This window comes from Athene cunicularia (genome assembly GCF_003259725.1).
Source record: "Athene cunicularia isolate RWA chromosome 2 unlocalized genomic scaffold, athCun1 chr2_part1, whole genome shotgun sequence".
Taxonomy (NCBI): Eukaryota; Metazoa; Chordata; class Aves; order Strigiformes; family Strigidae; genus Athene; species Athene cunicularia.
This window is the reverse complement of record NW_020799095.1, coordinates 153,187,259-153,215,177: the sequence shown is the minus strand read 5'-3', so window position 1 is coordinate 153,215,177 and position 27,919 is coordinate 153,187,259. Positions and strand designations below refer to the sequence as shown.

The window sequence follows — 27,919 nt, the reverse complement described above, 5'->3', positions numbered from 1 at the left end:
TGTTGGGACAAACAAACACCCCAGAACACATCCCCCGGCTCTGTTGGGACAAACAAACACCCCAGAACACATCCCCCGGCTCTGTTGGGACAAACAAACACCCCAGAACACACCCCCCGGCTCTGTTGGGACAAACAAACACCCCAGAACACACACCCCCTGGCTCTTTTGGGACAGACACCCCAGAACACACTCCCCGGCTCTGTTGGGACAAACAAACACCCCAGCACCCCCTGCCCCAGCCGCGTCCCGGGCACACGCCGCCGCTGCCGTGGGAGAGGGGTTGGTGCCGGCACTGCCGAGGGTGGGTGCCCGCCGGGGCTGTCAGGGCCACACTCACCCCCTGGGCTGTGGGTGCTCCGGACCGTGGCCAGCAGACTTCTCCCGATGTCCCTTTTGCTTCCTCTTTTCTGGTGGTGGAAGGTGCATGGAATGGGTGGTCGGATGCACTTGCAAATGGACGTGAAGGGGCCACCAGAGGTGTGCGTGCACGCACACCCCCCTGTGCCCTGCCCTCCCTCAGCCTGCTTCACACACTCACACTCACACAGACACACACACACACTCACACTCACACAGACACACACTCACACAGACACACACACTTTGTCAGTACCTCCCAGGCCTTTTCCCGGGGCCTGCCCCTCGCCCAGCCTGCGGCAGGACAGTCTCTCCATGCTGAGGCTCTGCAGGCTGATGCCTCTGGGCACATCCCCCCAGACTGGCCTCTGGAGGTTCCTGCTTCTTCTGCAGCAGTTGGTGTTGAGCAGGATCAGATATAGGAGCCTGTTTTAATCACAGCTACCCCTATATCAGACCCGTATTTCTCCTTGCCAGGGTATGTTCCTGTATCTGTTTCTTTCTTTCCCTGCGCTTGTCCGCTGCGATGTTCATCACCATCATCTCCTCTTCCTCCTCTTCCTCCTCCTCTTCCTCCTCCTCCTCCTCAGATCCTCAGCTCTTGAAGACAGTATTAAACAGTACGAGCAGGATCTGGCCAGGAAGCTGTACCAGTCCCGACAGTGGGCACCTGCTCCCGGGGCCAGGCCAGCTCAGATGTCTAGTCCAGTGCAGAGTCACGCCTCAAGACTCGCTGGGTCGGGAAGCCAATCCAGGTGTGCACAGCCCCCTCCCTGCCAGCTGCATGCTCCACAGCCCTGCCTGCACCCCGCGGCCCACGCAGGGCTCCCAGCTCTGCCTCCCGGGCTAGGCAGCAAAGTCCAGTGCTCACTGGTGTTCCTTTCCCTGAGGCCCCACAGGCCGCCGCGTGCTCTCGGTGAGGAAGGGGGGGATGCTGGGACTCGGGGAGAAAGGAGCATACGTTTCTGAGGGCTGAGCCCGCTCTTCCTTAGCTGTGTCACAGTCTCCCGGTGGCTGAAGAGGGTTAAGATGCAACACACTGAGAGCTCAGGGGAGAGTAAAGCCCTGGGAACCCACCCTACTCGTCTGAGCCCCTGCAGGCCCTTTCCCAGCCAGGGTGCTCTCCCGTGATGTAGGGCACCTCTGGAAGGGCCTGCAGCTCCTCAGTGCCTTGATGCTTGGCTCCAGGCTCCGTCCGTTCAACACGTACGATGGCAGGTGTGTCTGGGGGTGACAGCAAACAGGGCTGTTCTCCTCTCCTGCTGGCAAAGTGTCTGCCTCAGGGAACCAAGGGTGCCTCGTTTTGCCTTTCTGCACTCAGCCTCTTGGCTGTGGTCTGGCTGCTGGGCACAGAAGGTGGCATTATCCCTTAATGAGAAGGCAACGGCTGATGTCTTTTTCTCCCTCCTTCATTTCTGAGGCAGAATGAAATCGCTTGAACAGGATGCTCTTAAAGCCCAAATGGTTATTGCCAAGTCCAAGGAGGGGAAAAAACGCAGCACACTGGAGCAGCTGGCAGAGTCACCTTCACCCATTCCCACCCCATCGCCAACACCACTGGAAGGTACTGTACAGCCACCTCTGTCTGGGGAACAAAGCTGATGCTTCTCTAGCCTAACTTGTCCGAAAGCAGACCTGTTGGAAGCAATTCCTCCTTCAGGCGAGGCCGGGAGGTCGTTTGGGGCATAGGGTTGGGCCTGAGGTACAGAAAACACCAAAGAACATCTGAAGTATGGTTCCAGGGAACCAGAGCAGAAATAAAACCGGCATCGTGACTCCTTAAAAAAAAACAGGAAGGAGGCTTTTGGTCTGGGAAGGCAGCATGTCTCCCAAGCAGAGTCTTTTATCACACTCAAATGCTGCAAAATAGAAGGGGCAGACTCGGGGAAGTGTTGCACTTAGTACAACCGTTCACTGAAAGGAGCTTTTCTGTCCTCTCTTGCAGATTGCAGTCCCAGAAACGTCACTTCGCCAGGAAGGCTGGTATGACACACTTCTGCTTGCTTCTGTTACCTCACCTATAATCCTGGGATTTCATGGTTACTCATCTTGGGTGTCGACTGTGCATCTGGGCCGTGGGATCCCTGCTTAAATACTTAAGCCAGAGATCTGGCTGCATGACACACAGAATTGGGAAGAGGGCACAGAGCTCAGCCACACCCATTGCTAGAGGCATCCCCCCTTTTTTGCAATGACAATGTAACATCTGGTTTTGTTTCCCTGTTTTATTATTTTATCCTTTTCTTGGTTCTTCATCCCTGTGTTGAGAAAGCCCTTCACTTAAAAGACTTTGGCCCCGTGTTTCCTCAACAGCATAAAACTGAGAACTTTGGCTGAAATCAGCCAAACAGAGAGGAGACCTGCTTTTGTCCGGGGTCACACAATAAAACCACCTCTGGATTGAAATCCTGACTGTGCTGCAGCCCTCAGGAACCTTGCCACAAATTTCCCCATGGAAAAGGCTTCCTGCCTAACTAAAGTGTGTGTGTGTTTTACTGGGGCACGCTGTGTTTCCTCTGCAGCTTGGAACCCCTGTCCTGACACCAGCTACAGAGAAAGTCCCGGAGGTGCCTCCTTTCCAGAGGCTGTATCAGGGCTCCTGGCACTAACAGAATGATGCTCTGCTTCTGCTTTTATCTCTGCACAGGTTGCTCCCCTTGCTGCTGGTTTTCCATCTGTTTCTCTCCCCTTACTCTCTCTTCTCTCTTTCTTCTCTTTTGCTGTCCCTTCTAGTCCATGTCTGAAAAGAAGTTTGACTACCGGGAATTTGCTGCTATTCCTTCCTCCAAACCTGTTTACGAAATCCAGGTATAAATGCATGCTGAGCCTTCTGTTAGAGCCGTTAGGGCTTGGTGTGGTGGAAGTGCCTGCACATGAAGTGACTGTCAGAGCAGAGCCTGGATGATTCAAGCAAGTCCCCTTCAGAGGCCCTGTCTGTGTGGGAGGCAACGACAACCCACCGTGCTGTGTAACTGAGGGTTTACTGGAGGCTTCACTCAGGGGGATTTGTGAAAAAGTTGGTCCAGGTGGTCTTAAAATCAATGACAAAAGCTTTGCAAATATAAAGCAGCTGCATCTTCACCTTAATTGATCCTGATATGTTTTTAAGTGAAAGATGAGAACTAAAAGGGAAAAAAAAAAACTATAGCAATTCTTGCCAACAGATTGCAAATTGGAGCAAATGTTCACTTCAAGCTGGAATATATCCAGCATCCTGCCCAGGAAGCACCTGTGGCAACAATTCTCAAATGTTGTAACTCTGCTGTAGATGAACTGTAAAGCAGTCGCGTGGTAGGAGAACACCAGGTTTCAAGGGTGAGCGCCATGGCAAGGTGGTTCTCTTTCCTAAGAGAACCTCATTTCATTTAAGCTGCTTTGCCACAGAATCACAGATGGTTGAGGTTGGAAGGGACCTCTGGAAGTCACTGACCCCCTGCTCGAGCAGGACCACCTGGAACCAGTTACCCAGGACTGTGAACTGCTTTTCTCTTGCTGTCTGGGTTGGACATTAACTGGTTGCATTTGTGACGGCTGATCCGGGCAGACACTGTGTGTCTGCACAGGGTTTTAGTGTTGTATAAAGACAGTGAAGCGGATACCTGCCATTAGGTTTGTGCTGCCTGTGGGGAGCTGGCAAGGACTGAGATGTTGGGCTTTAACTCACAAAGATCCCGGGTCCAAGGTGTCGCCCCCAGAGCCAAGCTGACTTGGGCAGAGTTTGAGGGTTCTCAGGCAGTTACACGTTACTTGATGCATGTTCTCGGCTGACTCCTTTCACTGGTGGCACTGCTCAGCCCTTGGTGGTCACTGACCCTTCCTTGGCAAATCCCTCCCCGTCCGGGCTGTGCCCCCGCCCAGGTTCTGTGCCAGGTGAGTTCAAGGCTGGTCAGAGCTCTGGGGGCAGCTCCGGGCTGCCCGAGTTTCCCCAAGTCTCTGCTGAGTGCAGCGCTGGTTCTTCTACAGCTGAGAAGGTGCCTCCAAAGGAGGCTTCACCTCCAGAGCACCGGGCGGTTCCTCTGGACCCCTCTCAGCAGTGCAGTACCCAGGAGACTGTATTTTTTGCTGGCTGTAGTCACACAGACGTGTCGCCCCGGGTCAGTGCAGTGCTGGGGGTCACCACGGCCCCTCTGCTCTGCCTACTGCTCGTCACAAAGAGCACAGCTTCTGCCCTACATTTGCTTTATTTCTAAAGCACCAGATGGGCTGAGGTCATCTCCCACTCTTCCCTGCCTCCTCCAGTTTTGCTGCTTGCACAGAATAGGCAGGTTTCTGTGGAAATGGGGGCTTCCTGCACTCACAGTGAAATTCCCTAATGCTTCCCCTATAACTGTGCAAAGCCGCCATCCTTTATCCTCCAACTAAAGAAAAATTAAGCTACACCTCACTTGTGCTCTTGAGCTGAGCAGGACAACCCCTAAAAGATAGATTTTGGTCAGTCTGGCCAGAACTTCCAGACAAGTTTGGCGTTATTAAAGTTGCTGAATACTGAACTCTTCTGAAAGCCTGTCTGTACGTTTGTATCGCTCGGAGAAGTGCTGAGCTCAGCCTAAGTGTTGTGCACAAACCTAGGAAGAATCGTAGTACTAACAAAGGCAGCTGCTGCTTTTGAAGTAAACAGAATACCTCAACAGAATACTTTGACCTTTCTATCCTTGAAGCACTCTACACAGCTAAATTAAATTATTTCAGCGGAATGGGTCGGGCTGAGGACATTTATGCCTGTCCCCAGAGTAATGCTGCTTTTCAAGCCACCCCCAGTTCATGACCATGTTGTGTCCCACGGCGCTGTCACTCGGGGCTGACGCGCTGCAGCCGGCTCTGGCTGCTGGAGGGGTCTCCGCTCTGTGAGGGCTTTGGAGTTAGCAGGAGCCGGCGGGGCTCCAGGATTCTCACTTTGCAGTTTCTCCAAAGGGCTCTAACGAGGGGCTGTAACTGCCTCCTGTCCCACATCAGTCCTCCACACACTGAATATGAAGAAGAACGTTGATTTTTGCATGAGAAGCCAGGCCTGGGAACAGTGCGATGCAGGGTTAGGATCCAGGACTCTCGAGGAAATGCAGCTCATGTCTTTGCTCTCCTCCTGTGTTTCTGCTCGTTTTTCTGTAGTCGTTACACTTTCTGCCTTTCGGGTCGTTTCCTGCCCTCTCCTCCTGCACACAGAGGAGGAGGAGGAGAGCTGGATGTGCAGACACACGCCTCATCCTGCCATTCAGGCCATGGGCTGCTTGGCTCTAGCACAGAGGGTGTCACCACCTGCACGGGGGGTTGTGCCCAGCTGCCGCAGCCCCTGCGAGGGCAGGAGGTTCCCTGTGGCGTGGGAGGGCAGGGGTGGGGAGGTGCCTGCCGCCAGCTACAGAGGTGGCTGCTCACCTCTTGTGTTCTCTTCCAGTCGCCTGATGCAGCTGATGACCTCAGATACGTAGATGACAGAAACAACTCAGGTAAGCTCACGGAGGGCCCATCCTCGTGCCGCTCGCTTCCCACCGTGTTCGAGAGGGTTCCCTTTGCCTGCTTGGGGAATCAGCCCCGAGGACTTCAGCTTCTTGCTGCTTGAAGCAGTGTCCTGTTTTGTTTGTTCTAGAATGAAACCTCCACACTCCCCACGTTCAGTTTTGGGTAGGATATTTGCATTGTGCTTTAGTGGTGGCTACTGCTGAGAATGGTGTGTAACAAGCATGCTCAGTTTCCTTCCAGTTTTGTGTTCTGCAGTAGAGTGGCAGTGGAACAGGGCAGGATGTTTTGGCCCCTGTCCCCCACTGTAAGTGAGTGACACCGGTGTTCAGGATCCGCAACGTCCCCCTTTTGCTGGAGCAAAGGATCTCATGCCTGCAGCTGCGTGTAAGTTCATCCTGGCTTAAGACTTGAGAGCGTTTGGGTGCTTGAGTACCCAGGTGACTCTCCAGGTCTGTGCTGGTGGATCTGTGTTCACAGTCAGCTAAATGCACAGGAGTTAAAGCTTTGCCGTGGCCCGTCAGGCTGTCCGAGCTCGGGTCTGTATGTCTGTCCCAGCCGTGACACACAGGCTCAGACTTGCCTCCCACTTCACTCTAGTGCCTGTGGCAGTGGTGTGGGGCTCAGCAGGGCCTGCCTGCTCCTCAGTGCTACTCCTCTTTCCTTCAGCAGTTGATGCTGCTTTTCTTCTACCTGTTCTGTGGCTGGTTTTTCCCCCTTTATTTTAAACAAGGAACAGTTTCTCTCTCAGTTTTATCTTGACAAATCTCTTTGAGTAAAGGCTGCACTCCAGACAGCTGATCCATGTATGGGCCATTTCCAGAAAGAGGTTCTGTTGCAAGAAGAGCTTAATTTCCTGAGAACAACATCTGTTCTTTATCCCTCAGAGTAAACCTCTCAACCCTGGTTATTCCCTTGGCGTAGCTGGTTCCATCAGATGTAACCAGGAGGTCACTGAAGGGTCAGGAAATAATCAGCAGTTGCTTAGGGGCTTCAGACCCCACTGCTGCCTGCTACGGGTCTGTTGGGCCCTCAAATAGAATAAAAACCATAAAGAGTGTGGTGCTCTGCCGAGAGCTTTTAACCCACTCCTCAGTCCTTAAGAAATCCTTCTGTCACTTCTGTATGAGGCTGTGATGTGTGTGAGGCACCAAAAAAATGCAGCTTTCCAGACTCGGTTCGGAAGGGTGGCAGATGGAGATGCAGCTAGGCTCTTTGGGTATGGGACAGAGTGCTCCAGCTTTTAGATTTCCCCCATTCCAGCCAATATATAGATTTTTCATTTTTGCATCGATTTTGGCAAGTTACAACATCTGCATGAGGAATTTTAAAAAATCCTCCTTTTCCGTATCAATTCCAGCCTCCCGCCAGGCCTTCCTAGATATCCTTCTCAGAACACAAGGAGGAAATACTCGGAATACGGCATTGCTCTGGGAAAACACTTGAGAATTGGAGTGATTTTTATTTGCGTTTTTCTTTACTGTAAAAGGAAAAGGAAAGGAAACCAGTTACCAAAAAGACCTGAGGGGGAGTGTATGCTGACCTAGCTCAAAACACTGGTAGGTGTGAGCATCCTCCACCCTGCAGCGTTTCAGGCCCCACTTGCACTGACTGCCGTGTGTTTAATTGAGCTTTGAGAGATCTAGTTGCTCCATTTAGTGACACGTCCTCTGTACACCTCTGCACATACAGGGATTTTAGTCAGAATTATCCTTGATTGTGGAATTACAGCTTTTTGATCATATGGTAAACTCATAAGCAAGCCCTAAATTGATGCTAGAAAAACCCTGTAACGGGAACTCCAGGGATCTCTCCTGCTGCCTGCGGGAAGCCTTAGCAGAGCTCTCCTCTGAACATCCATCAGAGCTCATCGTTTCCTTCTTGTCCATCGCAGGGGGCTCTGCGAAACAGTTCTCTTCATTCTTGGGTCTGACTTCATGGTCGGTCATCTATAAATGTCTTTAAAAACATTTATTCCAAGGTTTTCAAGAGGCCATGAAATTATTAAACCACACAAAAGCATTTTTAAGGTGGAACCATGCTACGTGTTTGCTTCATGACGTAACTTCCCGATCCCTTAGGACCAGGATCTTTTGTTTTCCAATCTGATACCCATCAGGTTTCAGAAGCCCCCCCGTGATACCTTCATACTGCACTTACTGCTGGATCCCTACTTGGGGCGTGTAAGAAACTACCTTTGTCCTCACAGTCTTTGTCCACTTGGGCCGTCTGACGTTACAGCAATTGATAAGGCGTCTCTTTATCCTACACCAAACTAATCCCTACTGTGTTTTCTCTAGGACGCAGCTCAGCAGCTCATACACACTCAGCAGTGAAAGATGATCTCTTCACCTTCTTGTATTGTTAATTTAGCCCCATCCAGCCTTTTTAGCCACATCTCTACTCCAAAGACCTGCACACACCCTTCTGTTCTCCAGACTTCCATTTTACAGATTCTTTTGCACCAAAATGCAAAAATTTCACAAAACCAGAATCTCTAGATTCATACTAGTTGCAATACCTGTGCTTTCTTCCAGTATTTTCTGATTTCTCCCAAGGAGAGGAAGCACGTAAGGGAGCCTTGCAGTGGTTCAGAATACCCCAGGATCCTGTTTGACTGGAAGTGAGTTCTTAGGGAAAGACTGGAAGAAACAGAAAACGAGCTTGCATAGGTACATGTTCTCAGTTTTCTGTAATCATCTATTAAGCAGGGATGTCTTGAGCCAGGTAATGTGTCTAGATCGTCAATGTAATCATCCTCTATAACATTGTCTAGGTTGGGTTTTTTTAATCTTTCATGATGATTTGTGGCATTGAGTTCCATAATTAGGCATTTTGTTTACTTTGGATCTGTTGTCTTGATAATTTCCTTGGGTTTCTGGGATGCAGTGAATAACTGTGTCTTATTCATTCTTTCTGTACCATTCATGTAGGCCAGTATCGTAACAGTTATCTTTCTTCCAGGCTGAAGAATCCTAGTTTTCCTTTCTGGGAATCACTCCCACACCCCTCTGGACCTTTTTTATTTCATCTATGCCATTTTTAAGGTAGAGAAGGAGAACAGGGCTGCATGTAGTATTGCAAATGTAGGTATGTGATGAATTTAGGCAGTGGAGGTGTGTGTTCTCCCATCTTTTCCAATATCTAATCCTCAGAAGTGCAGTGGTATTGCTGAGAAGTGTGCCAGTGGTTTCAGAAAGCTCCCCATGACTACAGAGTTACATTTTAAGGATGCATCCTGGGCTGCACCCAGAGCAGGGTGGGCACAGGGCGAGGGGGGGATTCTCCCCCTCTGCTCCGCTCTGTGAGACCCCCCCTGCAGGGCTGGGTCCAGCTCGGGGGCACCAACAGCAGAAGGACACGGACCTGCTCGAGCGGGGCCAGAGGAGGCCATGGAGATGCTGGGGGGGCTGGAGCCCCCCCTGTGAAGACAGGCTGGGAGAGTTGGGGGGTTCAGCTGGGGAAGAGAAGGCTCCGGGGAGACCTTAGAGCGGCCCCCCAGGGCTGAAAGAGGCTGCAGGAAAGGGGGGAGTGACTCTTGATCATCAGGGAAGGATAGGGCGAGGGGTAGCGGGTCTAAACTGACAGAGGGGAGATTTAGATCAGATCTAAGGCAGAAATTCTCCCCTGTGAGGGGGTGAGGCCCTCGCACAGGCTGCCCAGAGAAGCTGTGGCTGCCCCCTCCCTGGAAGGGTTCAAGGCCAGGTTGGACAGGGCTTTGGGCAACCTGGGCTGGTGGAAGGTGGCCCTGCCCAGGGCAGGGGGTGGCACTGGAGGGGCTCTAAGGGCCTTTCCAACCCAAACCAGTCTGGGATTCTGTGTTGCATTTTATGTGCCACTGGGATTATATTCCCTCTGTCGAGATTAAACATCATCCAGTAACATAAAAATAAATGTCCTGTCTCAGCACGAGGTTCTGGCTAGTCCCATGTTGTATCTGATGCGAGCCACTGGGGTGCCAAGAAAAGAGCATAAAAGAAGAAAAACATAAAGTGATTCCTTCCAGAATGCTAATGCAGGCTAAACCCATCTGGTTTAGCACTAAGACAGAGGCCTTCGATTTTAGAGTTGTTTATTTCTTTCTTGAATCTATTCACATTTGCAGTAAATCTCACCTTCCACATCACTGCCCAGTGCACTCTGTAAAATCCTGATACCCTTTTCTGTAGCTGAGTTTCGTTTGAGCACCCTGATGCACGGCTTGCTGTCAGCAGCAGTTTCTCTCAGTGCAGTCTCCATCGCTTCCCCCTCTCATTAGTTACCCAGCGCTGACCCTAAGAGAGCTCTGCTCTGTGTTGTGATGGCAGGTCATAGCTCTCTGCACTTCTGTGGTTTATCTGCTTATTTACCCACTAAAGGACGTGTCGCCTTATATATAACCATGGCAGCTTGTTCTCATTAAGAGCTTTGGCTGAGGATCAATCAAAAGGGTTTTTTAAAGTTCAGTATGCTGTGTTGAGTTCATGTTAACTTGCATGTTTGATGGCTTCTTTGGCAAATCCTAGTCTAAGAGGAATGACTTCCCTCTAAGGTCCATTGATTTCCTCTCCCACCCCACCCTGCACCTGAACTTTTACGTGCATGTGCCCATCCCTTTCTTTCATACCCTGTTGGGAGTCAGTGGTCTGCTCACCAATCCCAGGATCCTTTCAGGGCGTCAGATTTGTCACCTGCATTCACTTGGTTCTGAGGCCTTTTCAGACAATAGGTTGATGCTATAGTCAGCAGTCGAGGAGGGCTCTGAAGGACACCAGTTGTCACACTGGGGTGCTCTGACAGGGGGATGGTGCATCCTGGTCTGGCTCAGGGGCGGAGGCCCCTGGGTGCAGCTCCTGATGCACCTTCATAGATTTCTGTATTTGAGGTTCTCTGCTACATTCAAAGACTTCAGAGCGGCTTCCCAGGAGGCAGTTTGCAATTGCGGGGAAAAAATCTGTGCTTTTGTAGAACTTTTTTTTTTCTTACACAAGTATCTGGCAGTAGTTGCTGAAGGCCACAAAGGGCAGATGTTCCAGGTGTGTCAGAGCACCTGAGATGGGCTCTGCCAGCTCCTCTCGGGAGGGAAGGATTCACTCACAGCAGAACACATCCTAAACAGCCTGAGAGCAAGTTGGGTGAGAGTCTGCCCGGCCAGAGCATCTTCCCTGGTCAGTTCCCTCGGTGAGGGACGCAGGTCACGGGCTGAGTTTACAGGAAGGGCTTAGTCATGTAACTCCGACAGGAGGCAAGGCCGAAATGCTGACCCGCAGCGCCTCATCCTTCAGCCACGCTGCTGAAGTACTGGCACTGCCAGGAATTTTCAGTGAATCCTGGGTGTTAGGGTCTTCTCACGCATGTGACATCCTTCCCAGAGCCCACGGCAGTCCGCACAGGAGCTCCAGATCCCCTGGAAGTTCTGGGCACAGGGTTACTGTGGATCGCTTTGTGCTGTCTCAGATCCAGCGCCTGGGCACGCCCTTAGTCCACGTGCACAGTCAGCTGTGTCCTTAACCTGGCACTTAGACCCGCAACTGTTCTTGTCCACGCAGTTCCCCAGGAGCAGGATGGGCAGCCAGAGGAAGAGGAAATGTTAGTAACACGGGATTCATCGACACCGACCTCGTCAGCACTTGAGGAAATGGCCCTGTACAGCAGCAAGCGCAAGCTCCGACACAGCCGGCGCAGCCTGGAGGCTGCTGTCCCGACGTAGAGGGTCCGACGCGCCGGGCGATGGAATGGCCCCGCGCAGGGCTCCTGCCTCCTGCGCCCCAGGGACAGCACTGCACTGCCCACACTGCTGCCTCCTGGGCTCTGGATCGGGACTGAGCGCCACGGGGAGCACTGTGGTCAACTGACTTCCTTTAAGGCTGTGAACCGCCCTCTTGTCTCACCCGGTCACGCGCTGGGGCATGGCCTTAGCGACGGGGGACGACACCAGACTGATGGATGGCAAATGGAGAGGAGGCGTGGGTAGGACAGTGGGCAGCTGCAGCTTGTTAGCCTGTAAATATTGTGTGTGGGGAAGGGTAGGACAGGGAGAACATAGGAGTGGGAGAGTGTTTTGGGCTCCAGCTGTTACTTCCTCAGCTTGGGTTTTTTAGTGATTTATGTAGGAGCTTCTACTCCAGTGTGAAGTAGAAGAAAGGTCCAGCCTGCCTTTGCTCCTATTTAATTTCCAGTCTTTTGCCAAAAAGCATCACCTTCCACCTCCTGCACCATGTCACCTCACTTTCTTTTGGGAGTATGCGGAAATGGGTAGCTTGAAGGCAAAAAAAAAAAAAAAAAAAAAAAAAAAAAAAAAAAAGGAATTTCAGTGAAGTGCCTCCCTCTGACACTGACACACGTGTGCTCAAGCCAAGGTGACTGGATAAGCAGGAGCCTGTGCCAGCTCTGTGCCGTGTGCCTCTGCGAGCGCAGCCGTTGTCCTGTGCAGGAGCTGTTCTGGGGGATGGGCCCCTGCCCGGGTGTACCCGGAGCCCCCTGGACTTGGCGAACGCCCTGCAGACACCCTGCCCGGGTGTGCGGGAGGCCCGAGGGAGGAGCTGAGCGGGTGCAGCGAGCGTGGCGGCGTGTGTGTGACAGCAGTAGGGAGCAGAGTAGCGGGGGATTAGTGTACAGCGCAGAGGGGGGAGGTGTCACAGCAGGTAGGTAGCGGGTTAGGATTCAGGAAAGGGGAAGGGTAGGAAGTGGCGAGCGGGGGTCGGGTTAGGAGTCCCGGGGTCTCACAGGCAGGAGGATGCTCGGGGGTGAGGCCGCTGTGCTGCAGCCAGCTGTGACCCCGTGGGCGCCCGGTGCCGGCTCTGGGGGGCTCCTGCCAGGAGGGAGCACAGGAGGTGGGATGGGCCTGGCCTTTGCCTTGCAATAACTGCACAGTTCTGCTCTTCACCAGCTTGTTGGCTGTATAGAACAGGGAGAACACGTGCTTGCCCATGCAAGAGGAAAACGAAAATTAAAAAGGAGCAAGCAGGGGGTGTGATTCCTGGTTTCCATGAGTGGAACGAGGGCCGTGACGAGATTCTGAATCAAGTGAGCTCTGCAGATGTGGAGGAGACAGATGCTGCTTATGGCTCTGAAACCAGTCTCTGCTGCCCACTACTGAAGTAAAATATCCCCTCTTATTTTTTTTCAATGCCTCTAATAGGGAGAAAGGCATCTGAGCTCAGCAGTATCTGATCTGTCTACCCTGATACATTGGTGCTCTCTGCTGAACCCTCCAGCATTAAGACCAGAGTTGGACCTTAAGCCTTTCAGTGACTCAAAGTGGCTCGGGAGCGACAGGCACTTCTGCTTGTATATTTGCTGAATGAAAGAACTGGATGCAGTTTCTTTTAGCTGAGAATCTCCCTTCATGCCAAAATCCAGTGGATCATTTTAACTGACTTCGTATGTTTTAATTTTATAGAGCGTTGAAGGGGGACTCTGATAATCTCAAAACTGCAGCTATGGCTGCTTCCATCATCAGCAATTTGAGCTTTTCCTTTTTAAATCTAATTTTAGCATTTGCTTTTTAACAACAGCAATTTTGGAAAAAATCCTGGATTGGTTTTGGTGACTAACTTGTGATTCTTTTTTTTCTTTCCCTTTGCGGTACCTGGTGCCAGGCTCTGGGTTCTCTCCCATTCTCTCCTGAGAGACTCTGAGGGAAAATTAGCGCATCAAGACTGTAACTAGTGAAATTTGTACAACCAAAGAAATCTATTTTGTGGTTCAAGGATAATAAAGTTTACTTTACATTTTAGAACCTTTAGTTAATGTGGTTTGCCCTGTGTGACGTCTGTAATTTCTCTATCAACACTTCAGTTATTATTGTTAGTCACCCTGTAATCTAGCAAACATACTACTGGTTTCCTGCCTTTGGGTGCAGAAGTTCATGATCCCCTAAATCGATGCCAACTGCAGGAATATAAAGATGAGCACATGCTAGTTGTGTAGATTTGGTGGAAAATTGGCATCTGTGCTGAAAGGGGAAGAAGAGAACCGAGACCAGTAACTGTTAGCTCCATGTAGCTTGAAAGGGACTCCGGGAGGGGAGGGGAGGTTTCTGCCCCAGAGAAGCTGGAGTAGAGGGAAGGACCTGGGGACAGACAGGTCAGGTGATACATGTAGGATACAGTGGCTTGTTCAGGAAGGAGGAAAAAAGCTACACTGTGCTGTTAACAGTACAGCCCCGAGGCAGGTAGGGATGCTGACTTCAGAGAGGCTCTAGTGCGATCTGTGGGAGGATCAGGATTGGGGATCAGGCATGGACACCCCCCCCGTGTGCTGCTGTGGCAGCGGGGCCGGACCCTGCTCACAGGTGTGGGAAGTTCCTGCAGCAACAACCCTGAGGATTCGGCTCCGTTTGAGCGACTGCCAGGGCGTGGGGGAGAGTCTGTGTCTGTGTGTCTGTGTCTGTGTGTCGGGGGTGCGAAGGGAGGAGCCCTGGGCCCCGCAGTCGGGCTGTGGCTGCTCCCACAGTACCTGGGGAGCGAGGCACGGCCGAAGCTCGGCTCAGCAGCTGCTGGAACACACAACACTGGTACCAGCCAGACCTTAAGCCTCTTGGCTTTACTTGGCTCTGCTTAAAAAAAAAAAAAAAAATAATTTGTTGACATGATTAAAGTTTTTTAAAATACAGTTTAAATGGTAAAAAATTAACACATTTTATGTAGCCCAAACAAGCTTTCCTTAGTCTGGGTCAACGGATACCGCCAAGATGTGCCAGCACAGAAAGAAAAGCAGCCTCAGGGGGAAGAGGGCAGAATTCCTTTCCTAAGAGCTGGTGTCACACTCACTCATGGCCCCAGTCTCCGTCCTTTGCAGCTGTTGACTTGCCGGTACAGCTGGAAAAGGGACCTTGGCATCTCCACAGGAACAGTCTTGGTTCAACTTGTTACCACAAGTGTAGACTTACACAGACTCAATGTGTTTCATGGGGCCTCTCTTATAAAATGGAATTTTTAAAAAAAAATTATTTAAATAGATTTCTTTTTCTCCACACTTAGACATTTTTGTAGTTTTCTTGGGCCGGACTTACTACTTCGTACTTATATATTCCTAACACAACTGAGCCATGATTAGGACATATGCAATAGTTATCATTTAGACAAAAGTAAACATATTCTTATATCATCATAGTCCTTGTAAGAATTGAAGCAGGTCATCAGCATAATTTTTCTCAGACAAAAGCATATAGTATCATACACGCTATAAACATGCCAGCCTGAAAGCCTCCCATAACATCCCACCCACTGCACATACACCGGGGGGGGGGGCAGGAAATCCACACCCATTTCCCTACAGCTGAGATTGCCCAGAGGGTCCATGTTACAGTCCCCAGCTCCAGTTAGAACAGGATGACGCGGATGGTTGCTCTGATGAAGGTGGCCCAGAAGCCTCAACAACAAGCATACTGAAAAGCGTCAGAACTAGAAAAATCTCTCCAGCTGTTTTGCTGCTTCTATGACAAACCTGGTGTTGAGACACAAGGGGGTAGGGCCTAATTTCAGATGCTCCACTAGATGAAAGTCCAGAAAAGGTGCTCAGGCAGGAGTGTCTGGTTTATGATGGCTGCTCAAAGCATCCACAGAGCTGGCATGCAACTGCTTCTGGCGAGATGTTGCTACTGGAGTAAAACAACAACAAAAAAATATTTTTCAGACCTTTGTAGCTTCACGTGTTGTTTTTTTTTATCCCCTTGGTGTGCTAGAAGGGTACTCTTGTGATTTCATTAACTTAGGACATACATTTAGGGTGGAGACTTTACTATAAACAGAAAAAAAAAAAAAAAAATCAGTTCCATTTTATAGGGACAATGCAAAGAGCTTCAAGGCTGCACAAATACAGACTAGAGTACAACTGGTTAGGTAGGTCTGAAAGAAAGAATCTTGCAGCTAAACACATTATACAGCAACAGGGAATTAAAGATGTGCTACTGGGAGTGTGGAGGGGAAGTTAATGTCATATTGGGCCATAGCTCGAGGTGCAAACTTGCAAGACATGAAGTAAAGCCCGCTCTAGACATCACTGATTTCTGTGCAGTGTAGTTTTACTGAAGATTACCACAGAGCTGACCACCATATCTTGTTAAAAGCAAATGGGAAGGAGCAAATGATACTGAAATATGGAAGACAGCAACAGGAAAGAATAACAGCAAGCTAAAAAAAACACAGTAATGCATAGAGAAAGTTTTAAAAAGCAATTAATGTGGCACAGGTATGTAGATCGGGTTTGAAAGGGACTCTTTTTCTTTTTTTTTTTTTTTTTTAAGAGACAGTAATTGTGGAAAATCTGCGCACCACTTTAAGCCCAGTAAGATCAAGATCAGATACTATGGGGAAGAGCTCCTCTCCTAAACCTGTCCAGCAAAGCGGAGCGTTGCTGCTCTGGACTGGTCTGTGCAACCTGCACTAGTGCCCAACTGCACAGCACGTTACAGAGCCCTCCTATAGCAAACTGGCAATGACTCACAGACTGTGAACACCAGGAAAGATGACAGCGCCCTTCTACAAAGGGTAGTCCTAGCATGAGTAATCCATGGCATTTATGCATACCATATATTCAAACTAATTTTCTCCAGAAATGTGAAAAAAAAACAAACCACAATGCAACCCTACAATTATGCAAGGCAAAGTAATGAAATCTCAGCCATTGAGGGTCTAGCTCTAAAAATCTAACTTTGAAAGAAGTATACATGAGTAGAGATGGAGACAAATAATGTGGAAATTTAAAGCCACTTAAAATTTGGAATAATGGAAAATCCTGAATTCTCACCACTGAAGAGCACAGGGAAATAAAAAGAAATTCTACTCAAGGGATAACCTGAGCAGCTGGGAGGAATCTTAGTGCTAAGCATGGACTTACGCATGTATTTTTATTTTTTTTTTTACTCATGACATACTTTGTGCCCAATCTCTTACCCCAAAGCCTGTCCCTCAGGTCCTGCTAAATGCAAGTTTTCTTGGTTTCAGGATTAAGTCCCATCTCATATTGGTAAATAAGGTGAGGGATGGAAATCTCATGCCCCTTCCCTGTGTTTCCCCCCATACATAATGCTTGAATGCCTGTAGGATTCTCTCCAGGATTGTCTACTTAGATGCAAGGTGCTATCATGGAAACTGCAAATCACAACAGATTTACCCACGTGAATCAGCTGTGAGAAACTGGGGCACTCAGGGTAACGGAGGACGACAAGTTTCAGTCGTGCTGACCTCTGCCACCTGCTTCTGGAGACAACGTGCTGGACTAGGTGAAGCTGTCGTTTTAACTGTGTTCCACTTCTGTTGCTGCTACTTGTGTTTTCAGCTGCCTCTGTGCTCACAGATCCCACCGGTGACACAAACTGGGGATGCAGTGGAAGATGAGTGCAGGCTGCCCACCCTGCTGCTGCTCGGTCCCCCCTCAGGGCCTCAGGCGGAGCCGCCTGCCTGGTGTCCAGGTCCCTGTCATCGAACACGGCCCGCCTGGTAAATCGGGTCTTGACACTTCAGGAGAGCTGCAGATGGTCCAAATGGACAACAATCAGTGCTTGACTGCCTGTGGACAAAAGGCAGATACTGTCTTGCTAAGAAAAACTGAACTCCCCCCCAGACCAGAAATGAAGTGTCTGCTCCCAGGGTCTGTCAGAGCCCCCGGCAGCCTTCCTGCCTGACGGAGACCTGCACCACAGAGATACAGCCCTTTCTGGTAAGAGCAAGTAAATGTCCCCCTCCCCGCCAATTCCCTTTTTTCTGCAGTCAGACAACACCCGCCCCCACCCCAAGGTCATTCCCCTTCTTTGAGTTTTCCTCTACTTTCCCTTTTAGGCTGCATGGTAACCAAAGCACACACTAATTTTGCATCTGGTACCAAAAGCAAGCAAGGATATAACAAGGGTATAATTACAGCATTAGTTTAAATCAGCCAATTTCACTTTGAACTGAAAGCACTCTATTAATAAGTGATCATATAATTAGTACCTGTCTCTTACCTGAGATAGCACCAGCAGAACATCAATAATGTCCTGCTACAGCATGGAGCCTCTGGAACTGCCTCCAGCTGTTCCGAAACATGCCATCTGATCTCAGATGCCATGCATGTAAGGAATCACTAATAGGAACAATTACTCTTATAAATTATAGATATTTTTCCTCACCTCTTCTACTATGGCACACAAAAAGTCTTCTCAGAGCTGCTTGGCAAGTCGTCTGTCAAAGATCGTGTGTGTGTGTCCATCCCACAGGTCTCCTCCACACGGGCAGTATTGCTGCGGCCTGTCTGCTTGATGCCAGCTTGACAGTTCTCACCATTTACAGATGTAACGGTTTCAGACGCACTGGCTGCTTGAATGGATGTTGTCTCTGACATCTTTAGTAACGTATCAGCTGTCTCCCGATTACATCACTCCATGAGGAAGCTAGAATTCTGTATTCCACAGAAACCAGTAACAATGAGCTGAATTACACAGCACATTGCAGGTACACCCACACCAGGGTGTGACAGCAGGCACACAGTAACGTTAGTGCTGCCCTTTTTGGACAGATGAATTCTGCAGGAAACAGAGTTTGAAGAACTGTGGACTACAGCCCACCACGAGTATGAAATAGCATGCCGGCAGACACGATTTTAAAAATGTACATGCAAGATAATGCTCATCAAACCAACTTTTCAATAGGTTTATTCAGAAAACCTTGGGAAAGGAGGAATCATTATGCTCAATAAAAACATCTGTTAGAGCCCAGCATGGGTAGATATCACTGGTATTTACAACACCAAGCACTACACTGCAGTGACAAAAGAGTTTGTTTTGGACTACTGCTTCTATGACATTTCATCCTAGTGGGGTCTTTAAGGAAGTTAGGAAGATGTTAATATCATAGAATGCTTTGGGTTGGAAGGGACATTAAAGCTCATCTAGTTCCAACGCCCCTGTCCTGGGCACGACCACCTTCCACCAGCCCAGGTTGCCCAAAGCCCCGTCCAACCTGGCCTTGAGCCCTTCCAGGGAGGGGGCAGCCACAGCTTCTCTGGGCAGCCTGTGCCAGGGCCTCACCCCCCTCACAGGGGAGAATTTCTGCCTTAGATCTGATCTAACTCAGAAACAGTGCAAAGACTGGTGAACTGTGCAATAGCAACAGCCCATGGTCACGTTTAATGTGACCGAATGTAACGTAAGTTCACACCATAACAACAAATATTAAAAACCCTAAGTGGAAAACCCCAATGATCTAGCACTGACAATAACTGGCCACATATGGAACCCTTCGACTGAAAAACGCTCTCAGAGAGCACAAAGAAACTGAATTACCTGGCAAAAGAATCCAAGGAAAATTTATAAATATCTATTTAAAGAATGAGCAAACATTCAACAGTCAAAGATTTTCAAACTGATCAAGGATGGGTATGAAAATTAAGAACCAAAACCCCAACCTCTGGAGTTTAGGGAGGAATGAGTAGTTGTGGGTCACAGGGCTGCAGACGCTTTTCCAAGCAGGTGAAGGAGGCACCAAGGGCAGCAGACTGTGCTCAGAGGGGAAGATACACGACTCTCAGACACACACCGCCCAGAGCTGCTCCTGCTCTGGAGAAACAAGCCCCCAAACCCGGGGTCACGAAAAACACCCGCTTTAATATTATGTGGTAATTTATGTGGCAACTTCCAACATAAACCCCCACTGGTTTACCACTCAAGGAACCTGGGGGTGCTGAAACACCTACTTACGTTACCCTACCTATGTTACCTGGTCCCCAGTGCCCCCATAGAAAGGCAGGAGTAACATCCAGTATTACAGCAGCTTGGTCAGGCAGTGAATTTCTCTGGTCACCCCGATAATCCAGCACTCGTCACCTTGCTGGTTCTCAGTTAAACACCAGAGAGCTCACCTCTGTGATCTGCCTTGGAACACTGAAGTTGTGCTTGCCCCCGAACACTCCCTCAGCTTTAGAACCACTCCACAGTGATAATTTCAAAATGTTTTTTTAATGACAAACACATTATTTGAAAGAAAGGACAAATCAGAGAAATCAGTAGTTGTGAATTTTTGAAAAGTTGCAACATGCCTAGAAAAACATTCTTGCTTTATGACACTTAATAAGTAGCAAGACAATGAATGATTCTTGGAAGGTTCTGTGGAAGGACTATACACATGATTTTTAAAGATTTAAGAAATAAGAGAAGGGTGTAGTTCACATAGCAAAAAGATTTCACAAAACACTGAGTTTGATGAAAAAGATATTCAAGAACTTAGAACTGAATGAAGAAGAGTTACAGAAAAATTATTTAGAAAAATTTGCTAAAAAGCAGCAAATATAAAACCAGAAGACTGGAAAGCATCAATAATGGAATCATGGATGTATGTATGGGAGCGCTAGGAAGTTCAGTGAAGGAAGCTGGAACACATACTCATTTTCCATCCAGTTAGTTCCCAAATTTAATTTATGTCGATTTACAGACGTCAGTTGTGAAAGGGAACGACTGTAGTAACAGTATAATGAGAAGGGTTAAATGGTCATGAATGGAAATATTCAGAAGGTTTTTCTCTCCTGTTTTGGAGGCATAATTGTAATCTTTCCACAGGACTTGAAAACATCTACTTTAAAAAAATATGACCCAGAATGACCTCTACTGACAGAAGGGTGAACTGCCACGAACATTCAAAGGATGGAATTCAGCAGAGGCTGAATTAAGAAAGGCTTGAGAACTTTCTCCAGATTTAAAAGTGGAATGTCACCACCTACCTGGGCCAAGGCCAGCTCCAGCTGTCAAGATTTCGTTTAGCATAGAAATTCAGCTCGGACAGACACAAGGTTTGGTCCAAACATTCAGGTGAAAGGCTGTACTAGTTCATAAAGGTTTTACATAGCACATACAAAACTAGGAAAAAAATTCTTTAGGGGAGAATCTTCTTGTCATGAACACTTTAAAAAAACAACAACACAAACATCTGAGGAAAAGCATATATAAACAAAAAAAAGTAATGCTGAATTATTTAGAATAATTTGTTGGATGCCTTAAAATGCATTAGGGAAAAAATACTAGACTAGTATCACACACAAATCGCTTGAGCGAAGACTTGGAAGAAAACACAGAAACGTCTCTGTTACCCCCATGTAAAATGACAGGCATTACTAGCTAGCGTTGCCAGGAGGTGGGAAATGAACAACTGATACCAAGCAATAATGAAAATCTACAAATCAGCATCTTCCAAATGAAAAAGCAAAATCTAAAGAAGATGAGAAGCAGGGAGCTCTCTCGGCCGCTCCTCACACCCAGGCAGGGAGCAGAGGGCAGGGCCACGGCCCCAGGCCTGGCAGCCACCCTCTCCCAACCCAGCCAAGGGGCTCCCCAGCACAGCCGGGGCAGGACTTTACACTTCTCCTTGCTGAACTGCGGGAGGTTTCTGTTGGCCCATTTCTTCTGGCCGGGGGGTCCCTGCGGGTGCCAGCACGCCGCCCGGGCACACCAGCCACTCCACGCGGGCTGGCGGCATCTGCACGCTTGGAGATGGTTAATGAAGATGTTGGAGGGGATGGGGCCCAGCACTGACCCCTGGGTGCAGCACCAGTCCCTGGGTGCGGCACCAGTCCCTGGGTTCGGTACCAGTCCTCGGGTGCAGCACCAGTCCCCGGGTGCGGCACCAGTCCCTGGGTACGGCACCAGTCCCCGGGTACGGCACCAGTCCCTGGGTACCGCACCAGTCCCTGGGTGCAGCACCAGTCCCTGGCCTCCAACTGGACTCCGACTGGGCCTAGCTGGTTTCCAACCCACCCCATGTTCATCCAGCCGATACGGCTGTGAGGTCTCACGGGATGCTGTACAAAGGCCGCACAGACAATGGAATACAAATGTCTAAGATCATATTTATTAATGCAACTGGCTAAAGAAAGGCAAAAAAGGAGGGCAAGTGTGCCAGGCCGTATTCATAGCAGTAACAGAAGTCCAAGCCTGATTTGGTTAAATATTATGACACTGAAAATTGATCTCCAATCCACTGATTGTAAATTGCTCTAGACTGTAGTAGAAGACACCCGTCTCACATGGTGATACCTGAAACCATTTATGCATTTTATAGCCTCAAGGAAAAAAGATGGGTAAATTCAAAAGGGAAGGCAGGAGGGTGGTACCTCACCCAGAGTCTGTAACAGCAGCACTCACCGACTCAGGGCAGGGGCAGCCCCCCTGCTTCTGTCAGAAGCAGCTGCTTGACCTCCATCAACAGAGTGGTCCCTCACCGTCACCAGATCAGTGGCAACCTAAACAGATGAGATGCACAAGCTCCTGTGATACTGTAGCCAAGTCCTCCCCGCTGAGGGTCCTTAGCGCAGTGCTGCAATACAGCAACAGATCTACACTTTATTTTTATAGAAAAGCTTGCTAACAAATCCCATCCTTAGCGCACACACTAGAGCGACTGTTCTGCATCTTAAATAGGGCTCGCAGCTGCTTTGTCCTCTTAGTTTTTGCCTTATGAGCAATTCTTGCACTCCATGCTATCCAACCGAGCACAATTTATTCACTGGTACAGCAAAAGTGATTTTCCGAGCCCCTGCATGAGGCCAGCACAAACAAGCGTGGTCTGGCACAACTCTGCATTCTTTTTTCATATTAACCATTTTTCCACTCTCTGAGCAGACAGGCAGAAGCAGGCAAACATGCCTCTAGCCATTTCCCAGAGAAGAAACATTTACAAGAGTCAAAGTTATTTAATTTCACTTGTTTTGGAAGAAAAAAAAAAAAAAACAAAACCAACCACAAACGAGTTCTAGAAGGTCTTTAGTGGATACCAATGTTTCCAGGGCACAAGCAAGGTAACCAACAGACCTTCCTACGTGGATGCCTGCCCATATTGGCTTCCTCATCTAAGCACCTCTCAGGTATTACGAATTCATCCACAGCATAACCATGGGAAAGGAATATTTCATTAGTGCTGCAGAAACTGAAGTAAATGACAGGGCAACTGTTATCTGGCCAAAGCAGTCTGAGAGCTACAGAGCTTCTTTTGGGAGAAATGGGACAGGAGTGGATGAGAACATCCTCTGCCCCTTCCAGTACCTCTCCGAGGGAGAGTGTTCACAGAGACAGGGGTTAGGAATTCACAGCAGCGTCTCATAAAAAAATGTGCAAAGAAAGACAAAAACCAGAGGTAAAAGTAATGCTTTTAAGGGTCATTCATTTCATTCCTTGTCATGTTTCTTCTAACACTTTGTTTTAAACATGCCTCAACAAATGATCAAATAAAGTGTCACGTTTTCCAGCGAAGTCTCCAAGCCTTCATCTGGTTTAGCTCCACGCTGATTGAGCAAATTTTTTCTTTTTAACTCCCCAATGATGCTAAATCAGAAACCACAGCAATAAACACAGAGGAAAGGGACAGGGTGGTGAGAACAGGAGATCTGCAACTCAACTTCATGAAAAAAAGTTTCCCCTCTCTGCTACATCTACCACAGTGAAACAGGCATTAAATTTTGAATATATACAACAGGAATCACAAGGACAGAGGTCTGAGTTCATCCACCCTAGTTTAGGGTGAGAAGTTACAAGTATAGTCAATATTTCAAAGCCCCTGAAATGTTTCAAGTTCTTTTTCTATTAAATTGTCTAATAAATGTAGGACCTCTACCTACAACCCTTATATAATTTCTAATATGCAAATTCTAGTTATTATAAATCAGATAGATTACTCAATATAAATTAAATGAATAAATTTTAAAAATCTATAAATAAGCCTCTAAGGAAATTAGTTAAGCACTTGAGCTCTCTGGAGTTCTTTGGTCCAGATGACTTCAAGATTGAAGAAGTTCTTCTTCAAAACAGAAATGCTAAAACTACCACAAATCGGTACCCCAGGCAAACAAGAAAACTGTGCAAAGTTAATTTCTAAGTGTAACTGCATGAATATTTATCAGGAAAGATACTGGAAAATAGCAGAATTTACAAGAAATTAAAAATAAACTGATCAAAGCAAGCAGCGCATATGGAAGGTCAAAAAGAGCAAACACAAAGTGAAATCTTCCCCCCAGATCAAACTTGCTATACATTGCAAAATGTAACTCAAGAAATAAACTCTTTGCCTCGGCCTTTCAAAAACAAGATTAAAAAAGACAGCTAATAGGAATGAGTAATAGGAAATGGAATTAACCCTGCTGGAGGTATAGAAATATTCAAGAATCCTCTTATTCCCAAGGAGATTCTGTATAATTTCCACCCTAGAATTTGGAAGGGATGGAACACTAAATCACAAATTCAAATATATTTTTAGAAATCTTTCCAGTGTAGTGTTACAACATTAAGTTAGCTAAAGCTGCTTGCTCACCCCTAGTCGTCCTCCAACACCAGGGGTTTTGCCCTCAGAGGTGGAATTTGATCCCAATCATCACTCCACCCGGTCCCTGTTAAAGTCATGTGGCCGCACTCCCCCACTCTGGAGAGCTCCTTCACCACAAATCCCTTCCTCCCTGCACCCTGGGGCATCACCCCGCAGCACCTCGCTGCGCTGTGCCACTCACACCAGCCCTCCCAGGTCCAGCAAAGAGGCACCAGAGCCAAGCAGCCCGACCTGCATCACCGGAGTGCGCCACGTGCCTTTGGGATTAGCCAGTCATCTCTTTATCCAACAGTTTTTCCTGAGGCACTCGCTGCTATATTTAATTACTGCAGAACACTGATGGCTTTTTACTCCTTTATTTCATCTTGCATGCAAAGTCCAGTGAAAGTAAATAAAAAGAAAGTACAGACATCGAGATGAGAGAGAAGGCCTCATCCCCTGCCTTTCCTCCTCTAGCTGGAAGACACACGATGCTTCCTTTGCCACTTCAACAATCAAGTTTTCTTTCTGCTGTTACTGCTTTCAGGCAGAATGCTACACAAGGCCATCTGACCTGGTTTATACAAAGAAAACTGTGGTGCAGAAAACTGGCTGATGGAGCAGTACCAGAGTCGGAACAGAGTTGCTAAATTTCCATATTAGCTCCTGTAACTATTCTTCCTTCATTTAAGTTTATAATATCCCTTTTTATTCTCCATCACATGCTGATTTTTCTGTGCTAGAAAAAAATTAATGGAGCTTCTATTCAAAATACAATGCATCTTTTAGCAGTTTTCCTGAGTAACAATTTAGCAGCCTCCTGACACAACCAGAAATGTCAGTTTTCAGACATCACTGTCTCCAAACTGAAGTACAAAAGCCCAGAATTCGAACAGTATTTGAGGATTTCTATCCTATGCCTGATGTGCTCTGCCCCTCACATTAGAGTCCAAGTCACACTTGTGTTCCCACAGAATCCAGTCAAAGTCTATGGAAGTGGGAAAGTGTAGTTGCACACTCTGTATTTCACATCACCTTGTTAACTGGAGCCAGGACCTCCAAGTTTTTGCATTCTCCAGGTTTCACACCACCAGGTGCTTCCAGCAGAGAACAAAACCCACGTGTTGTCAAAGAAGAGACACACTTGGGTGAAACTCATTCGCAGAATCTTAGGGGAAAAGCCATACTCCAGACGAGAGAGGAAACGAAAAAGCGGCCAAGGTCCCCACACCAAGGAAAACTTCTTGTCCCAAGTCTCAGGATCAGTTTAGAAGCGAGAATTTTAGCAAAATGTACTATCCAAGGCTCTGAGAACGTGGCTTCCCCACACCACTTCACAGGTGTTTGTTCATATATGACCAGTCTTTGAGGTATGGAAATGCAAAAGCAAACCAACCCAAGGCAGTATCTATCTCTTCATGCATCAGGGAAAAACGCTCTGAAAGACTTTCAACAGCTTAAGTAACTTAAATAAATCAGGTAAGGATTCATAGCTTTAATCTGCCCAGTACGCCGCCTGAGCAGAGAGACAAGGCCTGAAAAAAAATGTCCCTTCCCCCTCTAAGTGTGACCCTGAGCACAGAGCCAGAAAGAAAGATCGGGGGACAAGAGGTCTCATATAGAGAGCCTGCATATTCAGTCATATTCATACGTAATCGACATTTTTAGGAAGTTGCAACACATTTGCATTCCTAGCATCGTGTCATCATATAAACTGAACATAATTCTGTTTTCTCCAAGCAGCCTTCAGCTCAGAGATGGGGTCACCTCCTCTGGCAGCAGGCTGCTCCCGCACGCCCCTAACACACAGGTTTGCACCACTCACCGCTCACCATCTCTAGCAGCCTGGGGTTTCCTTCCTTTTATCCACAGGACTTTAAGAATGAAGTAGAGGCATTTGGAGTTCTTTTACTGCAACCTTCTTGGGGACAGAAGAATATAAACAAAGGGCCTATAACCTAGGAACCTTGTGTTCAAGTTTTGGCTCCACTACAGATCTACTGGGCAAAACTTCAGACAAATCTCTCTCATTAGCAAGTTTTCTAAGACATGGAAAAAATTCCCTTTTTTAGAGAGATGTTCTGGGAGAATTCTATTCTATTACAAAGTACTCAGTGATGCTGCTAATACTGCCCTACTCAATTCACTGACAATCCTTGTGGCTGTGGATCACTGACAATTCCCTTTTGCCTTCACAGGAAAGCTGAAATGTCTGGTTTGTATATGTCTTACTGATACACAAGTTAACGTTTTCAAGTACTTTCTCTGCAATTACCCCACTGAACAGTACAAAAGGATTCAGTACTCCCACGATGCTTAGCACATCTGAGTTCTCATTCCCCTATTAAGCACAAATTCACTAATTCTTTTTAGCTTCTGCTGTTACTTGTCAGCACCAATACCCTCTTGTTCTGTTCCAATTAATTTTAAAACTGTTTTTCCAAACATTTTTCATTGCTCTTGATAACCACCATTGGCATTCAGAACACAAATTTCCAAGACAGCTACAAAACTGCGTTACTTGCACATAAATATTCTTTCTCTTTAGGAAAAAAATGAAACAACTGGTGTATACTGCCAGAAGTTAAAATGACTGGCTGCTGATCTTACCTGCTGTAGCATCACTCCTGAAGAAATCCCATTCTCCACCTTATTGCCAAAGCAGGCCTAGACATAGAAGCACGTCATTGAAAAACATTCTCTACCAACACATCTCCCTGCTAGCCCACCTCAGCACTATTTTAGCGGGGTTTTTAGCTCATTTGTGGTTTTTTTTTCCCCAGATTTTTTTTTTTTTTCATTATTAAAGCTAGCTGTCAACTTTATGAGTAGCAGCTTTTCTGATGCTTTGCTGACATTCATTTTCCTGAAAGCGAGTACAGGTCAACAGCTTTATTACTGGTTTTAAAAGGACCACCTACTTTTTCCTTTGTAAGCCACATGTAACACCTGCCTTAAAGACTTCATGGTCCAATGGCACAGCTCTGCAAGTGTGTGCACTCACCGTGAGGACAGCACCTGCATTCACGTACGCTGCTCAACAAGGCCTTAAGTGAGCAAGTCAAGCAAGACTACATTATCTGGAGCTAAGAACAAGAACAACAATTAGAGATCAATTTAAGGGAACAACACAAAAAGTAAAGAAGCATAGGTACATTAAATCAGGTACTAATCTGTACAGGGGCACACACTGAGGAATTTAACTTAAGAGCACAGGAGAGGGCAATCCAAGGTGTTGTCACGTACAGGACACGCAGGTGACTGGGCCAGTCAGCACGGGTTCGTGACAGACAGGTCCTGACTGACTGACCTGACCTCCCTCTACCACAACGTGACCCACTCAGTGGGTGAGGGGAGGGCTGTGGATGTTGCCCACCTGCACCTCAGTAGTGCCTTTCACAGCTTCCAGCAGCATTCTCCTGGAGAGACTGGCTGCTCGTGCCTTCGACAGGTGTACTTCTCCCTGGGTAAAAAACTGGCTGTACTTGTGGTGAATGGTTTTAAATCCAGTTGGTGACCAGTCACAGATGATGCTCCCAAGGCTCAGTACTGGGGCCAGCTCTGTTTAAGATCTCTAGGAATGATCTGGACGAGGGGCTCGAGGGCACCCTCAGCAAGTTTGCAGATGACACCCAGTTGGGCAGGAGGGTTGATCTGCTGGGGGTAGGGAGGCTCCACTGAGGGGTCTGGGCAGGCTGGAGCGATGGGCCAAGCCCAGCTGTATGAGGTTCCACAAGGCTCAGTGCCGGGTCCTGCCCCTGGGGCACAGCAACCCCATGGGATGCTGCGGGCTTGGGGAGGAGCAGCTGGGAAGCTGCCTGGCGGAAAAGGACCTGGGGGGTTGGTCAACAGCAGACAAATATGAGCCA

The 27,919-nt window shown here is 48.0% G+C and overlaps 1 protein-coding gene and 1 long non-coding RNA gene across 26 annotated transcripts in view; one reads left to right on the top strand and one right to left on the bottom strand.

Annotated features, from left to right (window-relative positions):
- Positions 1-13,528, top strand: part of LOC113476035 (protein scribble homolog) — a 52,654-nt gene extending 39,126 nt beyond the window's left edge. For 21 of the 24 annotated variants that reach the window (XM_026841335.1, XM_026841332.1, XM_026841333.1 and 18 more), the window contains 6 exons: positions 951-1,115; positions 1,785-1,924; positions 2,306-2,343; positions 3,094-3,168; positions 5,750-5,801; positions 11,340-13,528. In XM_026841335.1, the coding sequence (XP_026697136.1) occupies positions 951-1,115; positions 1,785-1,924; positions 2,306-2,343; positions 3,094-3,168; positions 5,750-5,801; positions 11,340-11,500 (631 nt within the window). In that variant the 3' untranslated portion in view covers positions 11,501-13,528. The remainder of the gene's footprint in view (positions 1-950; positions 1,116-1,784; positions 1,925-2,305; positions 2,344-3,093; positions 3,169-5,749; positions 5,802-11,339) is intronic. The other 3 variants (XM_026841334.1, XM_026841337.1, XM_026841339.1) reach the window with 3 other exon arrangements.
- A 717-nt stretch (positions 13,529-14,245) lies between these two features.
- On the bottom strand, positions 14,246-27,919 carry LOC113477384. Of its 2 annotated transcripts, XR_003397884.1 has the most exons (4): positions 27,433-27,919; positions 26,661-26,717; positions 16,913-17,304; positions 14,246-15,394 (listed from the first exon to the last, which is right to left on the bottom strand). It is a non-coding gene; the product is annotated as an uncharacterized LOC113477384 (long non-coding RNA). The 2 variants fall into 2 exon arrangements; XR_003397883.1 differs by lacking the exon at positions 27,433-27,919 and having other exon boundaries at positions 26,661-26,919.